A 23166-nucleotide genomic window follows, 5' to 3' on the forward strand; every position below is an offset into this window, starting at 1 on the left:
GCCTGGCGCCACCTTGAAGCCAAGGAGGAGGCATTTGCAAGAGAAGGTCTCCTAGGCAACCAGAGGGCCCAGGTCCCTCACCACCAGAGGAAGCTGGCCAGAGCTTCCTTCAGCGCCTCCCCTGTGAAGTCAGAGTCTGCGTGGATGTGCCCCGCACCCCAGTCCTGCCCCCCCCCCCCGCCCCCCGCCAGGCTTCGGTGACTCCACTGGGGCCTCCGCAGACGCTCTGACATCAGCCCCAATCCCGGCACCCGAGGGACATTGAAGCTCAACGGGGCACATAAGGCAAGAAGGATGTTTAGTGAAAGGGGGAGGGGAGGGGGGAGAGTCCGGCCTCCTGGAGGCAGGGGTCTCGCTCCCACGTCGTGCCTTCCTCTAGGTGGGTAACGGGTCGTCGTCGCCTTTGCTGCACTTGCACTTGCAGCAAAGTACAAAGGGGGTGGCCAGGAGCAGGAAGGGCGAGGCCACCAAGAGCAGGAGCCCAAATCCAGCAAAAATGCCCACAACCTGCAGGAAGGAGACACAAGAGCAGAGGGTCAGGTGGGTGGTCTGTAGGTGCCACACTGAAGTATAGACCCCACAGCCACCCATCCAGCCAGCACCCACCACACCTCCTCCCCATCCATCTCTCCAGCCATGCTTCCCTCCATCCACCCATCCACCACCCATCCACCCATCACCCACCACCTCTCCTCCCCCCATCTATCTATCCATTATCCATGCAACGGCCATCCACCTGTCATCCATCCATATAGTCATCCATCCATTCTTCCACCCATTCATCTATCTATCCATCATCCATTTATCCACCCATCCATCATCCACCCATCCATTATCCATGCAACATCCACCCATTCATTCATTTTTATCTCCATCCACTCCTCTATCTATCCTTCCACCCACCCATCATCCATCCATCCATCCACCCATCCATCATCCATCCACCCATCCATCCATATTCCCTTCCCAATTTCTTCCCCTCACTCTCCCTCCCATTTCTCTTTTTCTTTTTTTTCTTTTTACTTCTCTTCCCCCCCTCTTTCCATCTAAGCACCCAAACATCCATCCACTGATGCAGCCAGTTGACTCACAAGCTTGCCCCAAGCGAGACACTGTACTAGGTGTTGCCAAGACGGGGGCTCTTAAGATGTTGGCCCTCAAGAAGCAGCCAGGTGTCTGGTGGGAGGAGCCCACAATTCAATCAACGGCAACAATGCAATTAACAAAGCTGCCGCCAGGCTCGGTGTAAGGGAGCCGGGGAGAAGGAGCGTTTCCCAGGGAGATGCCTGCGACTACAGAGAGGAGGTGGGAGGGAACCGAGGGCAGCTGGGATAAGGCGTTCCAGATGGGAGAGCGGGAAGGCAGAGCGTGGTGCATGGGCGTGGCCAGCCCTGCGTTATTCCTGGCATTGGAAACCCGGTACCGGTGAATGCTGACTGTCCAGCCGCCCATGTGGCCATCAGGCGGTGAGGCTGGTGGGCGGAGCAGGGATCTGCTCTTCCATCGTCCCCTCCCCCGGCCGCCTCCCTCCCAGGCAGCAGAGAGGCCAGGATAGAGACCTGAAGACGGGGCGACAGCCCCCCCTCGTGGTCCGAGGGATAATTACACAAGCGCACATGGGTCTAATTCTGACTGTTGGCTTCTCTCTGGGCCTGAGCTTTCTCAAGGATAAAATACACACGTGCGGTAAGAGACCTCTGAGGACCAGAAGCTCTGGAATACTGCAGTGTGTCAAGCACCCCAGGTTGTGCAAGAAAGTGCACCTCAGATTCCTGCCCGGCACCACCACACACAGGCACACGCATCAGCTGCATCCGTACGTTCGATGCTGGGCGAATGCTGCGAATCGGTGTTTTCTGCCCACCGGTCCGAATGCCACCGGGGGAGCGTGCTCTGTGAATTCCGATTCCGGTTTGTCGCAATCACGCGCACACGGATGGTCCAGAAAACGTGAAAACACGCGGGACGCTGTTCTGTCGCCAGAGGGCGCTCTGAGCAACCTCAACTGCTCAGAGCGCAGGGTTAGTCCTGACGGGGCCAGGGACTCACACACGTTCCGAAATCAGGACCGACTGCCACGCGCTCGGCCAGCTCACCGCCATCTCACGCTACCCTGTCCGCTCTGGGCAGGCCGCCGACAGCTGGGTGCCCACTCCCGTGCCATGTGTGACAGGAGCCGGCAGCCAACAGAACAGAGCGAGACGGGAAGCAGACGTCCCCAAAGAGAGGTAACGGGGTAGTGGGCGCTATAGACGTGTCAGACACGGACGACACGCTGGGGAGACAGACAGGAACATGGCTCGGGCTCCCGAGGGACCCCAGCCCAACAGCATCCTTCCCACGGCAAACCCCGACTTAAAGGGACCGTGAGCCACTCATTCCGCGTTTCTCGCGGGGGTTGGGGGCACCCCTGAGGAGCAGGCCTTGCGTGTGGCCATCGGGGCCCCTGCGAGCCGGGCACCCCTCCCACAGGAAGTGCCTGCTTAGGGGGTGACCCGGGTGGGGTGCAATGGGGACTCTCTCAACCCTCTGCCCCAAGATCTTCAATAAAACACGTTCCAGAACGCGGGAACCAGGCCAAAGCCGAAGGCCTGGGGGGGTGACACTGGGCATTCACGGAAACGGGGCATCGGAATGCGGCGTCGATACTGGCCGGGCACCGACGGGGGAGGGACCAGGGCTGCGTCGGGTGCGCTGGGCCGGCTCGCAAGTCCTTCCCGATTTCCCGCTCAGTGACATCACGGTGGCCTCTTAAAATAGCCGTCTCGGGAGTATCCGCACCCCAGGAAGCGCCAACGCGGATGGGGCCCTGTCCTCATCCCCCCTACCCCCTGCACGGCAGCCGCTGCCAGATGTGACCGCCGGCAGCTCCGGGTGCCGAGGCAGGGGCTGGCCTGAGCGGCAGTGCCCACAGTGGCCTGGTCCACTCCGACGGCGATGACGCACCCCCTCCTGCTCACCCTGCCACCTGCCTCCCGTGCCTGCTGCTCTGAACCGCACAGGACGGATGGGAGAGCGGCGGGGTCTGTCCCCCAGGACGGGGTCCTGTTGGGAGGGGGTACTGGCCACACACATAATTACAAACCTCGGGGCACTTCCCGGCCCCCAGCGCAGCCTCGGGCAGCAGCGGGCACACCCCCGGGGGGAACACGGAGCGACCAGCGTTGGGCTTCCAGCGAGCCTCCCCCCCCACCCTGAGAACTGGGCCGCAGGTTCCAGGCGCCTGTCCCCGCTCAGAGGAGCAGGGAGACCAGTGGGCACGACGCGCCCTGGTCCGGGCTGCGTCCTGAGGAAGCAGATGAGCGCGTGTGCAAAGGAGACGCGCCTCGTAGCTCAGACGTGACGGCGGGTTCCCGGGACACCCGGACGAGGCAGAGGACACTTGGCGGCCATCATGGTTGAAGGGACGAAGCCGAGGGCAGAGGACAGGGCCCAGCTCCTCGCACCCGGGGCACGTCCAGGTGCCAGCCCCGCCTGGCCCTGCTCCTGGCTGCTTCCTGCAGCCCCAGGTCAGCATGGATGCCGCACTGAGGGAAGTCACATGGCCCAGGGCACGGGAGTGTGCAAAACCTGTCCGTGAGCCAGGACCCACACGGATAGCCAGTGTTTCCATAGGGCAGGCCTCCAACCAACGGGCAGGTGTGCTGGAAACCACACACACACATGTGCGTACATACACACACTCGTGCACACACATGCATGCACGCACTTTAGCACACATGCACACACCACGTGCACACACTAGGCACACGAATGTGCTTGTGCACATGCGTGCACACACGTGCACACACCCACACATACGCACACACTCATGCGCACACATTCATATGCACACACATGTATGCACACACATGTATGCACACACTTTAGCACACATGCACACACTATGTGCATGAACACACTCGTGCACACACGCACACACGCACACGCATACACATGCGCAAACTCGTGTGCACACACATACACATGCACACACACACGCATACCCCTGGGCTGGAAGCCCAGGTGCTGCCCTTACCTGTGTCCGATGCCAGATCACGGAGGCCCTGGAGTGGCCCAGCTTGTTCCTGCAGGGGCCCTTGTCGTAGTGGATGAGGAGGAAGTCGTCCTGGGGGAGAGCGGGGTCAGGGGTCAGTGCCCGTCCCGGCTGCTCCCTCCTTTACGGCCCAGACGAACGGGACCTGCAGGGGGAGCGCCCGCCCGAGCACGGCCCGCCCCCGGGACACCTGCTGAGCGGCTCGGACTGTGGAGAACAGCTCGATGCTGGGTGCTGACCGGCCGACCCGAGGCCCCGCTGAGCTTCGTCCCCGGGGCCCCCACCTCTGCGTCCGCCTCTGTCCCAGGCAGGGGCTCCTGGCCGCGAGGCTTCCCTTCCCGCTGGCCACCCCCCTGCACCCTGCAGACCTCTCCCCGGGGAAGTGCTGCTCTCAGCTCAGCCCATCCGAGGCCTCACCACGGGAAGCAGCCGCTGCCATGTCCCCAGCTGTCCAGGAGGGGGCAGCAGCGCCCTCCGGCTCTCAGGGCTCAGGCTGCCCCTGCCTCCCTCCTGCTGCTCTCACCGCCACCTGGACCTCAGATCACCTTCCCTGGACCTTGGCCTCCGCCGGTGGTCAGATCCCCTTCCCGACGCCAGGCTGTTCACCAGGCTCAGGACCCCGCGACTGGCCCCTGAACCTCCACCAACACCCCGAGCGGGAGGCGCCCCCCCCCAGCCCTGAAGGGAACCAGCTCCCTAAGGGCGCAAAGGAGGGGCGGGGGCTGCTTCTCGCTGCGAGGAGGGGCGGCCGGACAGCCCTTCTGAGGCCGGAGTGACAGCACCGACCGGCCGGCGTGTGGGCGGGGAGCGGCCTTTCTTCGGGCCATGGAGACCGAGGCCGGACACTGGCTGTCGTCTCACCCAACAGCCCTCTGCGGGGAGCACCCTGGGCGGCCGCCTCCTCCTGGGGACAGGGCGCTGGCCTGGGGCCTGGCTCCGATGACCGCCCGGGGCCCGAGGGCGGGGCCTGCCAGGCCCAGGAGCGGTTCTGTCACGGGGACCGCCTCCCTGATTGTGGGGGTGTGCGTGGGGGGGGGGGGGACCCGGTTAGAACCGACTGGGATGCGGAGGGCACTGCCCGGCGCCCGAGCAGAGCGGGCAGCTGTGCCCAGAGCGGGCACCGTGGGGCTGGCCTCCCGTGACTGCGAGGCCCTCGGGGTAGCGGGCCAGGGAGCCGCAGGCAGCGATGGCTCCGGAGACCACACGCGTCCACCATGCGTTCCCACGCTCGCCCACAGCCACGCGGGGACGCCTGACGCCGTCGGAAAATGCGTTTTGCTTCCCTTTCTCTTTAAGGAAAGTTCTGAGGAGCGGCTGCAGGTCCGACATCACGTAGCAGAACACCATGTAGTTACCAGTTTCCTCAAAGCTACTGGGATTCAGTAAAGTGCACAACTGTACCCCATTATGTGTCATGCTCAGGGGACCAGAGAGACAGGGGGTCCCAGAGGCTCCTGCGGGCTCCTCGGCAAAGGGTGCCCTGCGTCCCCGCGCCCTGTCCTGGCCCGAGCGGGCAGGCGGGCGGGCGGCCGGTACTCACGTCCAGGGACTCCAGGCAGTACCAGCAGAAGGCGTGCTTGCAGTTCTTGCACATCATCTGGGCGCAGCCTTCGTCCCGCTCGATGTAGACCTTGCACTTGGGGCAGCGTTTGATGGGCGCGTCGTCCTCCTCCAGCCTGAACCCCGAACTGTGGGGAGAACTGGGGTCAGGGCCCCGCCCGCAGGCCCCAGGGGTCAGTCGGTCGGCTGTGCTGGGGGCAGGGGCTTCCCCGGAGGGACTGAGGTCGCTTGTCAGTAAACGAGGTAAAACTACACGGAAGAAACAAAAACTCCGGGAAACGACCACCAGGAAAGTGTGGCTCCCAGTTCAGTGGGGGGGGGGAGCAGGAGCAGTGCACACCCCACCTCTGACACAGGCACAGCCGGGCCCAGAGGACGGGAGGCTCAGGAAGGGGGTCCGAGGCTCGGGGATGTGGTCACGCGTTCCGCCCTGATGCGAGCAGAGCGGGGGCACTTCCCAAAGGGCTGGTCACGTCTACGCGTTTTACCACTTTCAGAAGAAGCCGACAGCCACACGCCCGCGCGACCTGCTCAGCTAGGTCCCGGGTCTGCCTCAGACCTTCCTCGGGGAGCCGGGCGAGGCCGGCAGGAGGGCGCTGAGCCGGGGCCAGTGCGGCTCCTCTACAGACTCGCACCCTGCGGACGCTGCGCTCTGAGCCCGAGGGCCTGAGGCGCCCGTGGGACCAGCTCGGCTGCAGCGGCAGGCGGGCGCGAGGGGCCGGGTTAGTGGCAGCCACGTCTCCGCTGCTGATAAGAAGGTAACACAGAGCCCGTCCGGCGTGGCTCAGGGGTTGAGCATCGACCTATGAACCAGGAGGTCACGGTTCGATCCCCGGTCAGGGCACAGGCCCGGGTTGCCAGCTCGATCCCCAGTGTGGGTGTGCAGGAGGCAGCCGATCCATGATGTTTGTCTCTCATCAACGTTTCTCTCTCTCTATCGCTCTCCCTTCCTCTTTCTCTAAAGATCAATAAAAACATATTTAATAAAAAAGTAACGCAGATGTTCAGGTGTGAGGACGGAACGCCGTCCATCGTCCGCTCTTGTGTCAGAGGCGGCTGCAGGGCACGTGGGAGCCGGTGGACCTGGGCCAGGCCGGCTCTGCACACGCTGGCGGGGGCCGCCCCGTGAAGCCGGTGGCTGCAGACACGGTCCCCGGGCGCCAAGCCAGCGAGCGAGGTGACTCCCTGGTCCGGTCACGTGGCTGCTCGCAGGACCCACCTTGGGGCAGGGGACCGATTTTCTCGTGGGACTCGAAGCCGTTCTGAAGGAAATGCCCCGACCAGGGCCCGCACCCCGGAGAGCATCCCCAGGAGACGTTTTCCAACAGAAACGGTTAAAATAGGGGAGTCCCGGAGCACGGGGCCTGCACAGGAGTCTACCTGCTGCAACGGCTCCCGGCCGAACCACACGTGACACTGTCCCCTCTGCACAGTCCTGCTAGGGAGAGAGCCAGGAGCCTGACAGCGTCCCCACGTCCACACGTCCTCACGCCTTTAAGGCTCAGGTGTCAGGTACGTGAGCAACGCTGACCGACGCTGCTTGGGGACGGGGGTGGCGGGGAGATCTCGTTTTGAAAACAGCCGAGTGGACGGTGAGTCATAAAAGACACCTGACCGCCAGCGTCAGGGCCAGGGAGGCAAGAGGGTGTGGCGGGGACTGTGGCAAACCAGGGTGGCGCCTCCCTAGAAAGGGGTGCCCGCTGTAGGCCAGGATCTGGGGGGAGAGTCCAACCGAGGCAGCAAGAGGAACCAGCCATGTAGGAGTTACCAGCCACACAGCAGACGAAATAACACGACACGGCAATGCCGTAATCAGCCGGGCCATCTCCCAGCCGGCACGGGGGCTGGGTCACCGGCCCCACCCTTGTTGCTGGGAAGCTGAACAAAGGCGGACGTGAGCCAGGCTTGGGGAGTGATAAGGAGTCGCAGGAACAGAGGGGAGGGGGGCAGAGACCAGTGTTCCCAAGCATCTTCTGGGAGGAAGCCCTCCTCACCCCCCGCAGCCCTGCCTCCCGGCGGGAGCCTACCTGGTGTCCCCGGGAAGGAAGGTGATGGGCATGGTCTCCGGGCAGCCCTGGCCGGGGTGCCAGCTGGCCTTGCAGGCGGAGCAGAATTCCGTGGCGCAGGCCTTGCACTGCACCGGCTGGGACGTCTGCAGCCCCATCTCCGGGAGCTGGCACACGGCCTGGCAGGTGGACACCGGGCACCAGGTCCGACAGGGGTCCAGCAGCACCTCTGGCACAGGGACAAGAGGGACGGGTCAGGCGCTGTGGACGGGGCCTCGGGCCCAGACCCAGGCCTCACGCACGTTCTTATTTTATTTATAAGTATATTCTTATTGACTCCAGAGAGGAAGGGAGAGGGAGAGAGAGAGAAACACCAATGATGAGAGAGAACCATGGATCGGCTGCCTCCTACACGACCCCCACTGGGGATCGAGCTGGCAACCGGGCCTGTGCCCTGATGGGAATCGAACCTGGACCTCCTGGTTCACAGGTCAGCGCTCAGCCCCTGAGCCACGCCGGGTGGGCCAGGCAGGCCTCACATTTTCACGACGTGGAGAATGGGCTGTAGTCCTGCAGGTTTTTACTACGACACATTTCAAAGAAACAACCAGTCCCGTGTTTTCAGGTCGTATCTCCAAACCTGCCCCTTGGCGGCCACGGTTGCCGCGCGTCTGACCATGGACACCATGACGTGTGAGCGGCACCGGCAGGCGCGCTGTCGCCAGGACGTCCGAGTGCAGCTGTTTTGGCTTTGACGTCACATGAGCAAAAGGCTCTACACCAGGGTCCTCAAACTCTTTAAACAGGGGGCCAGTTCTCTGTCCCTCAGACCGTTGGAACCCGGACTATAGTTTAAAAAAAAACTATGAACAAATTCCTATGCACACGGCACATATCCTATTTTGAAGTAAAAAAAAACAAAACGGAACAAATACAATGTTTGTATTTGCATGTGGCCCGCGGGCCGTAGTTTGAGGACCCCTTGTCTACAGTAACAGGCTCCACAGGCGTGTATGTGTCTTTAACCCCAAACTGGCCTATTTTTAGGCAAAAGAAACAGAAAACCCCTCTGACTGAGCCCACGCTCTAAAGCCTAACGGTTCGCGTGGCCAGCGGGACGCGGACCCGGCCGCCTTGTTCAACTCGCCGGATGCCACAGGGCGTCCATCTCCTCAGAGCCCAGGCAACCGCCCGCGGCCCAGGTTCTCTCCGGGAAACGTTTTCCGAGGGGCCTGCGGGTCTCAGAAACTGGAGCCACCCCCTTCGGAGCTCCCCCGCCGACCTGCAGCCAGATGGCCTTCGACTGACGGTATCCACCGCCAAATCCCAACGCCAGGCGCCAGGCGCCACGACACACACAGTCCTCCCGGCCGCCTGGCTCAGGGCTGAGCATCGACCGAGGAACCAGGAGGCCACGGTTCGTTCGATTCCCGGTCGGGGCACAGGCCCGGGCTGTGGGCTCGATCCCCAGTGGGGGGCGTGCAGGAGGCAGCCGATCAGTGATTCTCTCTCATCATTGGTGTTTCTTTCTCCCTTCCTCTCTGACATCAACAGAAACATATTAAAGAAACACAGAAGCGAGGCCAAAGGGCCTCCACGGGCCCTGCAGACACAGTGGCAAGTGCACGTCCGATAACGATAAAGTGGTGACACTTGCGATGTCGTCTCAAACACGCACATTCCACGCCGCTCCATGCCGTGCCCCGGAGACCCCGGGGTCAGGGCCGGCCGGGACCCAGCTGCGAGGGCGGGCGGGGCACTGGAGGAGGGATTGGGCCCCCCACCCACTAGGGATGGAACTCGGGGTGAGCCTCAGCCTCCTCGGGGTCAGTGCAATGGGTTAGATGACCTTGCTGGGCTGCGGCTGCTCACAGAGATAAGGCCCAGACCTGGCCGTCCAGCCGGGCGCCGGACGGAGAGCAGGGAGAGGTCAGGCCTGGGGGGAAGGTGGCCGTACCCTCTCTCCGGCCTTCCCGCCGCCTGCGTCTCCCGCATCCCGTGCAGGTCCCAGAGCTCAGCCCTCAGCGGCCGGGCCTTCGCCTGGCTGAGGAGCCACGCCCGGGGTCCAGCCTCGCTGAGCCGCCCCCGTAGCCCACGTCTCTATAAACGACTGTGGTTCGTGAACCCCTCCTGCTCCCACCCCGCTCCCGGAGGCCCTCCAGCTCGGGCCCCTCCTGTCGTAGCGAATGAGGCCCCGTCCCCTCCTCCGAACACACGCCCCAGGTCCGCCCGCCCGGGGCCAGGCAGAGGCCCCGGAACTGGCTCCTCCGCCCGCACCTACCTCTTTCAAATTGTAGCTTTTTGTATCTTTGCATAATTTCAGCCGCAACCATGCACTCGATCTGAGGGAGGAAAAACACACGGACCAGGGGGGTGACAAGCTGAGGGCTGGGCCCAGGCCGGCTCAGCCGCACCAGCACCTGCGCCAACCTCCCCCCCGCCCCCCGGCTGTCCGGGCACCTGCCTCGTGCTCCTGCAGGCGGCCCTGCTTCGGGCAGGTGGCGTCCGGGCAGCTGATAGCGGTTTCGAATCCTTCTTTGATCAGGAGCTCCACGTACTGCTTCAGGCACTGAGAGAGACAGACGCCTCTGTGAGAAGGGCACGTGGGACCACAGGGAGCGGGCACCGCGCACATGGTCCAGGCAGGCGGGCGCTGCCACTGGGGGCCCGCAGCTGCCAGAGGCGGTGTTCCCTCACCAAGTACTGACGGGGTGCCCGGGGGCCGGGGCTGCGTGCGGTGCAGGGTCTCAGGCCGCAGGCGGACCCAGACCACATGAGGCCAGTACGTCTACCAGCAAGGGGACAGGCGGGCGGGGGGACAGGTGGGCGGGGGGGACTGGCGGGCGGGGGGACAGGCGGGCGGGGGGGACAGGCGGGCGGGGGGGGGACAGGCGGGCGGGGAGGGCCGGGTTGCTCTGCTAAAGGGCAGCGCAGTACTGCCCACTGCTTCCTGACCGCCTCTCAGTATTCTCATGGGACCGATGACCCGCCCCTCTGTCCGACGTGAAAACCCAGTCACCAAAGAAGGTGCTTGCGGCTCCCCAGAGGGCAAGGCCGAGCCCTGAGGCAGGAAGGACTGTGGGTGGTGGGTTATTACCCAAAAGGTCAGTGCCCGAGCCGGCCACCCACAGGGCCCCTGGGGAACAGCTACATTCAGGAGAGACTTTTGCTGTTGTCTTTAAAGTTGAAAGAAAACGGTTCTTTCTTTTTTGGAGTCTGAATGGGAAGAAAAACCAAGGGATTAAATGAGATGAAGTGGAAATGAGCCCTGCCCGATTCTCCCCGACGAGCACAGGGCTGGTCCGAGTGCGGGCGACGGCACGGAGGCCCTGCGATCCTTACGAGCACATCCCCCGGCCCCACAAGGCCCCGTCAGACCGAGATCTACATGGGATTCAACCCGTGCCCGTTCTGGTTGAAACCAGCGCGAGCCACAGGCGGCTCGGGATTCCAGCTGAACCACCCACCAGCATGGACCTGCACGTGGACAGTGAGGTGCGGTCCAGCCAGCGTGGCTCAGTGGCTGAGCGTCAACCTATGAACTAGGCGGTCACGGAGGTCACGGCTCGATTCCCGTCAGGGCACAGGCCCGGGGTGTGGGCTCCATCCCCAGTGGGGGGCATGCAGGAGGCAGCCGATCCATGATCCTCTCTCATCACTGATGTTTCCATCTCTCTCTCCCTCTCCCTTCCTCTCTGACATCAATACAAATATACACACACACTAGCAGCCCTGCGCACAAATCCGTGTGCGAGTGGCTCGCTGTCCCGCCCTCCTGCCGGTGGTCGTCATGCGTCACGACGGAGTGACCATTTGCATATTGCCTCTTTATTATGTAGGCTATTACCAAAAAAGGGTGTGGCCTGCAGACATGGAAGCAAACCCTGACGCCCCCCTTGGAAGGGCCGGCACCCACCAGCGTGCAGAAGACGCAGCGGCACTGGGCCAGGGTGGTCATCTGCTCCACCGGGTACTCGCCGAGGCACAGCTTGCACGACACCAGCGGGTCCAGGGCCAGGTCCCACGTGGGCCGGTACCACGCCGTGGTCATGGCCGAGCAGTCTGCGGGAGAGAAGGCGCCGTCAGAACCCACCCCCTCCCCCTGCACTGGGGCAGGCAGGGGTCGCGTTTCCTGGCTGCAGCCTGGAGGGGGGGCCCGGGTGGTGGCCAAGGGACTGCTGCTGACCCTGGGGTTTCGGGGACCCACCTGGGTCCTCTGAGAGGTTCCCCAGAGGCCCCTAACTTGGGTCTGTGGGTGGTTCCTTCCCTGTATGGATGGTGACGGTCAAGGTTAAATGGTGAGAGATCTACCTGCCCCCCAGTTTCCTCCATCCCTCTGAGGGCCACTGAGTAAGCACCCAGGCCAGGAGGGCAAAGCCTCAGCAGCCGGTGCTGCTGCTGTGAGAGCCATCGATGGGGGCGGTGACCTCAGGAGGGACTGCGGCTTGCACTCTGGCTCCATCCACATCCCAGGGGCCCCCGAACCTCAGAAACGGCCCAGGCTCCACGGCCTCCGGACACCCTGGCAGGTCCTCTAAACTGGCTTCAGGAGGCCAGGCCTCCACAGGTCTGCTCGCCCTGGGACCTGCTGCGTCACACTCAGCACATGGGGAGGTGAGGTCCACCCCCCCCCCCCCCCCCCGTCCTCGAGACACACTCTGGCCACTCCCTACCCAGAGGTCACGGTTCGATTCCAGGTCAGGGCACATGCCTGGGTTGTAGACTTGATCCCCAGTGAGGGACATGCAGAAGGCAGCTGATGCATCAATGATCCTCTCTCATCATTGATGTTTCTCTCTCTCCCTCTCCCTTCCTCCCTGAAATCAATAATAAAATTTTTTTTAAAGAATTCTGGGAGTGTCCTCCAGGGGGCAGTGGCCGCTCACTGCGTCCACTGGGGGGAGGGGGAGGTGGACTGTGCTGAAAGGCCTGAGGTCAGAGTCTCCAGGCTGGGGCAGCGTCTCAGGGTAAACAGATCGCGCTCTGGAATCAAGGGACATGAGACCAAGCTGTCGGGCCCTCGGTGCGCGATGCTGGAGAAATGACGTGACTTCTAGGAGCTTCCATCTCCTCCCTCCTGCATTTCGAAACCTGAGTCACCTCCACGTACACCTGTTGTGCGAGTGGGCGCTTCCTTGCAATTCCCGGGCCGTCACCTGCTTGGGCAGCGCCGCTCAGACATGGGGCTCAGGACCTGGCGCTAAGGGGCCGGGCTGAAGGGAGGGAGGCTGTGAGGCACTCAGCCCCAAGGTCGTTCAGGCTGAAGGTCGGAGGAAGCAGAGTCTCCGGCCTCATCCCTGTCATGCGTGGGTCCCGGGCCGGACGTGGCCCAAGGGCGGGAACCGAGGGGTCCCCCTTCCACCTGGGGTCCCCAAAGCGCAGCTCTCCTCCCGCCCTAACCGCCGCCTCTCACCCCAGACCAGGTCCCACCGGCTGTCCTTCCCGACAACCTCGCCGACAGCCCCGGCGAAGGCCCCTTTCCTGTTTACATCCTCTGCACAGACGTGACCCTGAGCACACACTGCAGGCTCGACCTCCTGCTTCCTTTCTCCCTGGACGGCCCTTTCCACTTGACCTTGAGCGGGCGTGGCTCCCCACCGCCCTGGGCCGCCCCCCAGGCCCTGACCGGCTCAGGTCAGATCCCAGCTGCCCAGCACCGGGCAGCGCCCCCTCGAGGGCAGACACCCTCTGCCCTGCGTTCAACATCCCCACACAGACGCTGACGACAATGGGACATATTTTACCCCCAAAACGTGCCTGCTGTCTGCGCCCACCCTCCCGCTCACAGAATGGGCCTGTGTCCGCGCCCACCCGCCCGCTCACAGGATGGGCCCGCTCAGGAGATGGCGGAGCAGGACTGTAAACAGCCAACAGCTGCGAAGCTGAAACAGGAATTTGCCAGGAGAGTCACAATGCACAAGCAAAGGAAAACAGAGTCTTTGTTTCCCTCGGGGAGTGTCGAGTCTTACAAACAACAAACTATTTTAAGAACATCTGGCCGATTCTATTATTCCATCCAAGCAACTCCGAGGGGTCAGGAGGCGAGCTGCCTGTTCGGCGAGGGCCGGGCCGTGCACAGAGCGGGGGCGGGAGGCGTGCGGACGAGGAGGAAGTGCTGGAGTGCGCTCAGCCTGGAGGGAGGAGGAAGGAGGTCCACAGACGGCAGGGCCACTGGGCCAGGACTGGGGGCGCTGTGGGTCCCGCTCCGCCACCTGCACCCCTTCCGAGAGCAAAGGGCAGGAGAGCAGCTGCCGGCCAGTCCCGGGACCGCCTCCCACGGCCCCTGCTCTCCTGTCAGGCCTGGACGGAAGGAACACCTGACTATTTCCAGTCACTGCTGCCCAGTATCGACCCCAAAAATGTGAAAACGCACATCCACGCAAACCCGCAGCGGAGGCCACAGCCACTGCAGTCCCATCGCCGCCCGAGTGGGGAGCAGCCACGGTGCCCCCCGAAGGGGAGGGACAGGCAGCCTGCGGGCCTTCCAGACCTGGAGACGTGGGCTGAGGGGACGCGCTCCCACGGCCGGCAGGACACGGAGCTCCACGGAGACAAGCCGGTCGTGGAGGCGACGCGGACACTGTCATGTGCCGCCGTGTCATGGACATTCGTCACCATCCACGGAACACGGAACGCCAAGCGTGAGCCCTAATGTACGTGCGGGGACCGGACGGCGCCCCCAGCAGGCACGCGCGGCAGCCCCCCGCCTCCATGTCTTCAGAGGTGACTAGGCTCAGGCGAGGTCACCGGCGGCGCCGAATCTAACAGCACCTGGGCCTCATCACCGAGGCGCTCCAGGGGGCGGTGGCTCAACTAGACCTTCAGACACTCTCTCCTCTCTGGCACACCCACACCCCTGGGGGCCTGGAAGCAAGGGAGGGAGGGAGGGAGGGAGGCCTCACTAAAGCAGCGGTTCTCAACCTGTGGGTCGCGACCTCTTTGGCGGTTGAACGACCCTTTTTTTTTTTTTTAATATATTTTATTGATTTTTTACAGAGAGAAAGGGAGAGAGATAGAGAGTTAGAAACATCGATGAGAGAGAAACATCGATCAGCTGCCTCCTGCACATCTCCCTACTGGGGATGTGCCCGCAACCCAGGTACATGCCCTTGACCGGAATCGAACCCGGGACCCTTCAGTCCGCAGGCCGACGCTCCATCCACTGAGCCAAACCGGTTCCGGGGGTTGAACGACCCTTTCACAGGGGTCGCCTAAGACCATCGGAAAACACATAGATAATTACATATTGTTTTTGTGATTAGTCACTATGCTTGAATTATGTTCAGTTTGTCACAATGAAAATCCATCCTGCATATCAGATATTTACATGACGATTCACAACAGCAGCAAAATGACAGTTACGAAGTAGCAACGGAAATGATGTTATGGTTGGGGGTCCCCACAACGTGAGGAGCTGTATCAAAGGGTCGCGGCGTTAGGAAGGTTGGGAACCGCTGGACTAAAGGAAGGAGAGAGGGAGGGAGGGCGCTGCTCTCATCCTCCCACAGAAACAGGCCACACTCAGGGCTCACGGGGGCGGAAGGACAGACACAATGGACAGAGAGGACCCGGCTGGCTGAGCTGCCCGCCCCCCAGAACCCGCCTGAACGGACCCATTGAAGACACAGCCCCGGACGCTCAGTGGGCTCCGTCTGCTTTGTAACTTCGTCGCCTGCCCGTGGGGGGCGGGGGGAGGAGCAGCCTGTCACTTTGGGCCTGGGACCCACGGTGGAATGCGGCCTCGGCAAGGACACAGGAAATGCCTGGTGGGCAGGGGAGGCAGGGGGAGCTGCTGACGGGGAAGCCCCCCCCCCCATCCCAGCTGCAGGCGGCACCCCTGGCAGACAGCAGGCCGGCTGCACAGACAGGGCCCTCAGCAAGCCCAGCTCCGGCTGCTGCTGGGGGCTGGGCAGGGCGCTCCACGAGGACACCACCCAGGGCTCCGGGGGAGGGGGGGGGGTCTCGGGGGCTCTATGCACACTGTGCTTTCACCTGATGAGACCTGTGCCTCAGCCCCACTCGGGGCCTCACTCCTGCCTGTGGCCGCCCGTGACCGGCCGGCCGCTGCCCACACAGGTGCTGTTCCGCTGGTCCCCTCGGGGCACAGAAGGGCCCTTCTCAGAAAAAAACGCCCCGGCTGTTCCTAACCAAAGAACAAACACTAGAGGCGAGAAATGACCCCCTAATCTCTTTAGTCCCACGGAGCCCCCGACTATGGAGAAGGGCGTGACCTGGTGGCGGCAACGACAGGCCCCTCAGGGGCCAGGAGGCCACCCCACCCCGTGCCCTTGGTCCCGGCGGGAGGACAGGTCAGCCACACAGACAGCCCCCCCCCCCCCGTGTCCCCACGGCCAGTGCCGGAGGCAGCTCCATAACCCGGGAACCTGCCCTGTTCCGGGTACCCCTCACCCCCTCCAGACAAAGGCCAGGGCCTCAGGGGGTCCTGGGACTGGACGGCAAGACCGCTGGTCCGGGCGCGGCCGCAGTCAGGGGTCAGGAAGGGCCCACGGCTTCTGTCCCGGCGCCTGAGCCGCGTGTCCACGCCCGCACCCACCATGGGAGACCTAGGCCCCCACCCCGGTCTCTCCTGACCCTGCCGGGGAGACCCAAGTCAGCAGGAGGGCCGTGACCGCGGAGCTGCCGCCAACGCTGGGGACGTCCCCCTCGGACCAGGCCCTCGCCCGTCCGCCACCCCCAGCTGACCCCACGGGGAGCCCAGGAGACAGAAAGCCAAGCACAGAACTTACTCAGAACCAGCTCCGACATGGCGGCAGGACCCACAGGTGCCGGCAGGAGCCTCAACTAAAGGGGATTCACCAGGCCCGGCCGGCGGGGCTCAGGGGTGAGCGTCGCCCTGTGAGCCAGGAGGTCAGGGTGCGATTCCCGGTCAGGGCCCAGGCCCGGTTGTGGGCTCGGTCCCCAGTGGGGGGCGTGCAGGCGGCGGCCGATCAATAATTCTCTCTCATCATTGGTGTTTCTATATGTCTCTCTCCCTTCCTCTCTGAAATCAATAAAAATGTATTTGAAAAATAATAAATAAATAAAAAATTCACGAAGACGGAAGGAGCGCCGGACAGACGGCGGGGCTCGCCGCAGCCCCAGCGCCTTTGTCTCCCAAGCTCGCAGCTCTGCCCCAGCCCCCCCCCCGCGGGATCGCGTCCTGAATCCACTGACGCAACCGTCCTCCCGGGAAAACAGGTGCGACCTCCCATCATCCCGAGGAAACACCCCCAACCTGGGAGCAGGTGTTCTGGCCGGAAGCTTCCCTCGGGGAACACACCTGCCCCATCAGGGCCCCGGGGACGCGTTAATTTCCCACCAGGGCCACTGCCCGGCTCGCTCAGGGCCTCTGTGGGGAGTCCCTCTGTGGGGGTCCCTCTCTGTGGGGGGTCCTTCTCTGTGGGGGTCCCTCTCTGTGGGGGTCCCTCTCTGTGGGGGTCCATCTGTGGGGGTCCCTCTCTGTGGGGATCCCTCTCTGTGGGGGTCCCTCTCTGTGGGGGTCCCTCTGTGGGGAGACCCTGTGCGGGGAGCCTGGGCCGCGGGCACGGACGGGAGCGCCCGGAAGTCCGTCTCGGGGCAGGACGGAGCCGCGGCCCGATCACGGGTCCCCTGGGAGACGTCCTCTTAACGAGGCAAAACCTGAGGCCGCCTGAGAGCCGCGAGCATAGAACGGCGGCACCAAAAGCACGGAACCCGCTCGGTCCGACCCGCGTCCTCCCCGCGCACAGGGGAGCCGGCTCCGACCCACACGGGGGCTCAGGGGCGTCCTGCCGCCCAGGCCGTGGAGACCCAGCCCCTGGTCGCTGGGCCCCGGGCCCTCTCCTCTCCTGTCCGCCCGCCACGGGGCAAAGCGGGTCCGGGGGGGCGGGGGCTGTGCCTCGGCTCCCCCGACGCCGGCGAGCGGCCACGACAGGTTACACACGTCCCCCAGCTCCGGGCCCGGGGACTCCGGGACGCACGTTACAGGCAGACGCCCCACCTGCTCCCGCCAGCACCTCGCCCTCCGCTCTTTCCCGCAGGCTCAGCCCTGGTGCCGCCCTGTCACTCCCCGCGGCCTGGATCTCTCCCGCCCGGAGCCTCCGCAGCCAGGACCCCGGGCCGCTCGCCTCGCACACAGCGCGCAGAAGGCAATGGCGGATCGTTAGTCTAGCGCAGTGGTTCTCAACCTCGGCTGCACGTTAGAAGCACCTGGAAATCTTTTTTAAAATCCTGATTTCTGGGCCTCATCCTCCGGAAATGCTGTTTCTTTGTTACTCATGTTGTGGCCTCACCCATAACAAAGAAACAGCATTTCCGGAGGATGGGGCCCAGAAACCAGGATTTTAAAAAGATTCCCAGGTGCTTCTAATGGGCAGCCGAGGTGGAGAACCACGGGTCTTCTAGAACAAGGATGTCAAACACGCGGCCCGCGGGCTTCGAGCAGCCCACAACGAATACGGCCGCGGCCCAGCCAATGTAATGCCTGTAAGAAACGTTTTAGTAAAATTGTGTAACGTAATGTTTACAATGTCCCGTTACACATCACTACTAATAACCAACTACAGGGTTCGATAATGACGGGTGACCATCGTCGTGCTGCATTCACTTCCCCACGCGCCTCACGCAGGCGCACCATCTCCCCACTGACACCAGCAGCGAGTATTTTAGCGGCCGACGGCCACGGCATTCGTCCTGGACCGACTTGTTGGGTTTGCGCAACAGGAGATATTTCGCTTTCGGAGAAAAGAAAAGTAGGTTTATCTGCGTGACGCTTACTAATCTGTGCAGTTACACAGTGCTGGTAAGTTAATGTTCAGGAGAAAATATTGTTATTAAAATGTTCTATTATTTTAGTTAACGATGACTCATCTATCTCAGCCCTTTGCATTCAGCACGTCTCTATCGGAATAAACCCACGCTTCTATGGAAATGGAAGCTACTGTTTTCTTGCGGCCACATCCACGTTAACCTTGTTTATTTGGCCCGTGTCAGCCTTTGAGTTTGACCTGCTTGTCTAGAACAAATATCAGAGCCCGCTCCGCCCAAGCCGGGGGCCCGGCACGGAGAACACGCACCACGGACGTGGTCAGCACAATTCATTCGCCGCCCCGCTCCCCGACTCCGCGCCCCGCTCCCCGCGCCCCCACCCTGCGCCCCCACCCCGCGCCCTGCTCCCCGTGCCCCGCACTCCACGCCCCGCACTCCGCGCCCCACCCCGCTCCCCAACTCCGCGCCCCGCACTCTGTGCAGGCAAACGCGAGGTGACCCTGCTCGAGGGGTCACCCTCGGCCTCACAGAGCTTCCTGGCGGCAGGGAGTTCATGCCCGTGGTGCCCGTCACGTCGGCTGCCTGGGACGAGGCGCAGGCGCCACCCGCGCAGGCGCCGGGCGTGGAGCCTCCCTGAGCGGCGGGCTCGTCACGACACACCCCGCGTGACTTCTCTGCGTCGGAATAAAAATGCTCGTCGGCCCAACACCTGGAGGAGAGAAGTGCCCAGAGACTCGCGACAGGCCCCGTGCTCGGGCCCCTCCGCCGGGGACCAGGGCGCAGGGGACGGCCCGAGCCAGACCCGCCCTCGCCTCCCAGCCCTGTCCGGGTCGGTCCCTCGCGTGGGGAGTGACAGGGCTCACTTTCCGCCTGTCAGACCCAGGGGCGTGTTCTGGCGACAGCCGTGGAGACGGCGTGGCCACGCACGAGGGGTTTTAGCCCCAAATAAAACGCACGGCCATCGCGTCCCTGAGCCTCAGCCGGCATCCGACCCACAGGAACCCGCCCATCTCACACGCTCACTGCAGGGGGACGGGGCGGATTCAGACGGCGCCACGGAGGGCAGAGGTCACCCACCTGGGGCCTGAGGACGGAGGGCAGAGGTCACCCACCCGGGGCCTGAGGACGGAGGGCAGAGGTCACCCACCCGGGGCCTGAGGACGGAGGGCAGAGGTCACCCACCCGGGGCCTGAGGACAGAGGGCAGAGGTCACCCACCCGGGGCCTGAGGATGTCACCCGGCCCTGGCGATGAACCTGCTGTGGACAAAGCCTCTCCTCTGTCCTGAAGGCCAGTCCCCCTCTCCCGCCCTCTGTCCACGCGGGTCTGTAAACACCACAGGCAGGTGACGGGCTTTCCGGGTGAGACGGACAAAATGACTGTCTGTCAACTGTGTGTTCCTGGCGTGAGAGCTGGCCGGCAGGGAGGGGAGGGGAGGGGAGGGGAGGGGAGGGAGGGGAGGGGAGGGGAGGGAAAGTGCGTCCCCACCACCAGGCCTCCTGCGAGTCGGCACGGAGCCCTCACTAGGGCTGTGGCCGCAGGACACGCTTCAATTTCGGGAGCAGCTCTCTGCGCCCAGAATAAACGCGGAAGAGCTGGGTTTGCGGGCGAGGAGGCGGGCAGCCATGGCTCAGCGGGCAGTGCCAGGCGGGTCTGTCCTGGCGAGAATCCGACCTGGCTCGCTCCCGTGTCCCGAATGCGCCTGGGCTCCTGCTCCCATGCCCTCCTCTCCCCACACATTCAACTGTGAGTCGCGCTGGAGACTGTTCCATTCAGTCCTTTTAAAAATATGTTCTTATTGATCTCAGAGAGGAAGGGAGAGGGAGGGAGGGAAACATCCGTGATGAGAGAGAACCATGGCTCGCCTGCCTCCTGCACGCCCCCCACTGGGGATCGAGCCCACAGCCCGGGCCTGTGCCTGACCGGGAATCGAACCCTGACCTCCTGGTTCACAGGTCGACGCTCAGCCACTGAGCCAGGCCGGCCGGGCTGCGTATTTTCGCTTTGACATCCAAGTACCACTGTGGGAAAGAAACGCCGTCGGAACCGAAACCGAACTCCCGGGAAGCGACCAGCCTCTCCGAGAGGCAGGGACAGGCCGTGAGAATCCCCGGCTGACTCCACTTCAGACCTAAGAAAAGGGAGGAGTGTCTGTTACTCCCTCCAGCGGCAAACGGGTCCCGTGACGTGCGAAGGGAAAGTACAAGAAAAGGCACAAAGAAAACAAACGCTACATCCAAACAGCTGGGCGGACATCCAGGGGGCAGCTTTGTTCCAAACACAGGAGCAGGTTTTTCAAAGCATTTTTTCAATGTCTCACATGCACGCACGCACACACGCGCACACACGTGCATACACACAAGCGCGCGCACACACGCACACACGCACACACACACAGCCCTTGCTGGCATCACACCGACCCACGCGCTCACCATCCCTTCAGTGCCAAGGCCACGGGGAAGGCAGCCCGCCCGCCCTCTCCGGGGCCTTCGGCTCAGGAAGTAGACAGACCACGGGGGGCCTGGGGGACCTGGGGAGCCGCCGACACCCTGCAGTCGGGGTGTGGGAGCAGGAGGCGCCCAGCCACGCCGCCCACTCGTGTGCAGACACCACCCCAAGACCCCTCCTCTCGCAGGTGAGGAAGCCGAGGGCCAGGGAGCAGGTGGGCAGGCGGGAGCGGCCGCGGCCTGTGACCCCCGTCGGCACCCCCTCCCACGTGGGGACTGCTCCCCGCTCGCTCGGGTCATGCTGAGCTGCCTCCCCAGGTGTCTGCCCGTCAACGTCCGTACCGCCCTGGCCGCTCTCACCACCTCGACGAACAGCGTTTGGAACCCGGGAACTGGCTCTGACTCCACTTCCCCAGCAGAACCGGAGCCGAGCCCCCCTTGACGGCCAAGCCACGTGGCTGTCCTGAGCCCCCGACGGCCAAGCCACGGAGGCGGGAACACACGGCCCGTCTCTCTCCACGGCCCGTCTCTCAGGCGCGTGCGGCCACACGCGGGTGCGTGGCATCTGCCTCAGGGGTCAGGCCCCTGCCCTGCCCCCCGGCACCCTCCTGCCCAGACTCACAGACACAGGGCCCGACTGGATGGAGCGACGGCCCAGGACCCTTCAGGAAGTCAGTGGCGGGCACGTGGGCTCTCCCCAAACCGGGCCACCGAGGCTGTGGCTTGGCGCAAAGAGGCCACATCCACGACTCCGAGAGGCAACCACGTGACGCCCTGGCCCCAGCCGCTGCCCGGCTTGGAGCTGCCCCGAGGGATACCCTGGCTTCTCGAGGTTCCCGCTGAGACGCCCATGGGGTGGGGGTGGGGGGTGGTTCTCTTTACTAGGCTGCTCTACCCAAAACACAACTCTTTTTCCTCCTAAATTGGGTGACTGCTCAGGGTGGGAGGACGGACGGAGAGCTGCCCTCTCTGTCTATCTGTCTGTCCGTGCGTCACGGTCACAGCCGTCAGCTGGGTTTGTCTGTGAGTCACTCCTTCCCCAGCCATCCCACAGGCGCAGCGGGAAGCCCTCACATGTGCTCAGGGCCATTCTGGAACCCCCACCAGCTCAGGGGGTGCTTGGGGGCCGCCTCCTGTCTGTCCCTGGCTGTCTGTCCCCGAGCGCCTCGCCATGTGGTGTTTCTCTGGGAGCCAGGGCTGCGCGCTGGGGCTCTGGCACGCAGGCTGGGTCTGGCTGGCATTTAGGGGAGCCGGTTATCGCCGCCAGCACTTCCCACGCCCGTGTGGTCAGAGTGCTGGACGGTGGGCGGGGAGGAGCGTGGAGACACACAGCCCAGAAACAGCGTCCGTCTGTCGGCCGGAGAGAGCCGGTCCCAGAGGGGCCCAGGGCCAGGACACCAGTGACGCGCCCGAAGCCAACAAGACAGACCGAAACGGGGACTGGCGTCTCCGTGTCCCTGGGACGGACATGCAGGGCCTTCCACCGACGGGCCAGCCACCGGCGCCAGCAGCAGACCCAGGGCCCGGCCCCAGGAGGACGCTCCCGTTGGCCACCCCCCACCCCGTGCAACCTCCGGGACGCTCTGGACTAAGGGAGTTGTGGGGGGGAGTGAGCGCACCCCTTCCCAGCTGGGCCTCCTCCTGATGGGGGAGAGAGAGGGTTTGGCAGCGGGAGGGCCTGGTCCGGCCCCCAAGTGCGAGTGCGGAACCCTGGTCTGGCCCGCCGGCCCGAGCGGCCTTGGGCTTCACATTGGTCCACGCGCCCCGGGAGGTCCAGGCCGGCCATGTCTCTGTTCGCCGCGCTGGGCTTTATGCTTTAATCCCCGAGGCGAGCTGGGTTTACCGAGGGCAGCTCTTCGCCCCTGTGGCGGTCACACGGCCTCTCCTTCCTGCCCCACGCCCCGGGGGCCCCTCCGCGGGAGCCGCTTGTGTGCACCCCCAGGACGATCGAGCTTGTCCGACTGTGGGTGTTGTTTTTCTTCCAAACACACATCTGATGAACAGCATCTGGGTTCTATTTGCTCTTATTTTGATTTAAATTTTTGTTGCTTTACTCATGAGTGAGGTTAGCCTGTATTTTCCTTTAACTGCTTTTGTCTGACTTTGAGGGAGTCCCCCCGTTTTTATGTTTTTCCTGTTCCCTGCAGGGCTCCGTGTCTGCGTGGACTCACCGGCCCTGGAACGTGGTGGCGCTCTGACGACAGCAGACGCACGCACGCTTTCCTGGGAGGTTTCTCTTTATCCCTTTTCCAAGGCTCGTAAAGTGATCTGAACTCCTCTTCTCTGTGAGTCTGTTTTCTTACATCGCCGTTTTCCTAGGCATCGACTCGTGGGTTCCTGTGTCACCGGTAACATCAGCATAAACGGCTCCT

General features: G+C 63.5%; 1 protein-coding gene and 1 long non-coding RNA gene across 4 annotated transcripts; one reads left to right on the forward strand and one right to left on the reverse strand.

Annotated features, from left to right (window-relative positions):
* Positions 1–281: 281 nt before the first annotated feature.
* Positions 282–21540, reverse strand: RNF144A (ring finger protein 144A). 3 transcript variants are annotated; one of them, XM_036335424.1, is made up of 8 exons: positions 21417–21522; positions 11519–11664; positions 10067–10171; positions 9884–9944; positions 7624–7831; positions 5577–5736; positions 4019–4108; positions 282–507 (listed from the first exon to the last, which is right to left on the reverse strand). In XM_036335424.1, the coding sequence occupies exons 2-8, from the start codon at positions 11651–11653 to the stop codon at positions 376–378; spliced, it is 891 nt and encodes a 296-aa protein (XP_036191317.1). In that variant the 5' UTR covers positions 11654–11664; positions 21417–21522; the 3' UTR covers positions 282–375. The 3 variants fall into 3 exon arrangements, with proteins under 3 accessions (XP_036191317.1, XP_036191318.1, XP_036191319.1); XM_036335425.1 differs by having other exon boundaries at positions 5577–5724; positions 21417–21514; XM_036335426.1 differs by lacking the exons at positions 282–507; positions 4019–4108; positions 5577–5736 and adding an exon at positions 6511–7474 and having other exon boundaries at positions 21417–21540.
* LOC118669312 lies at positions 20644–23072 on the forward strand. The gene is made up of 3 exons (XR_004971956.1): positions 20644–20982; positions 21113–21348; positions 22942–23072. It is a non-coding gene; the product is annotated as an uncharacterized LOC118669312 (long non-coding RNA).
* Positions 23073–23166: the final 94 nt, after the last annotated feature.

Source organism: Myotis myotis, unplaced genomic scaffold (assembly GCF_014108235.1).
Source record: "Myotis myotis isolate mMyoMyo1 unplaced genomic scaffold, mMyoMyo1.p scaffold_m19_p_14, whole genome shotgun sequence".
Lineage (NCBI taxonomy): Eukaryota > Metazoa > Chordata > Mammalia > Chiroptera > Vespertilionidae > Myotis > Myotis myotis.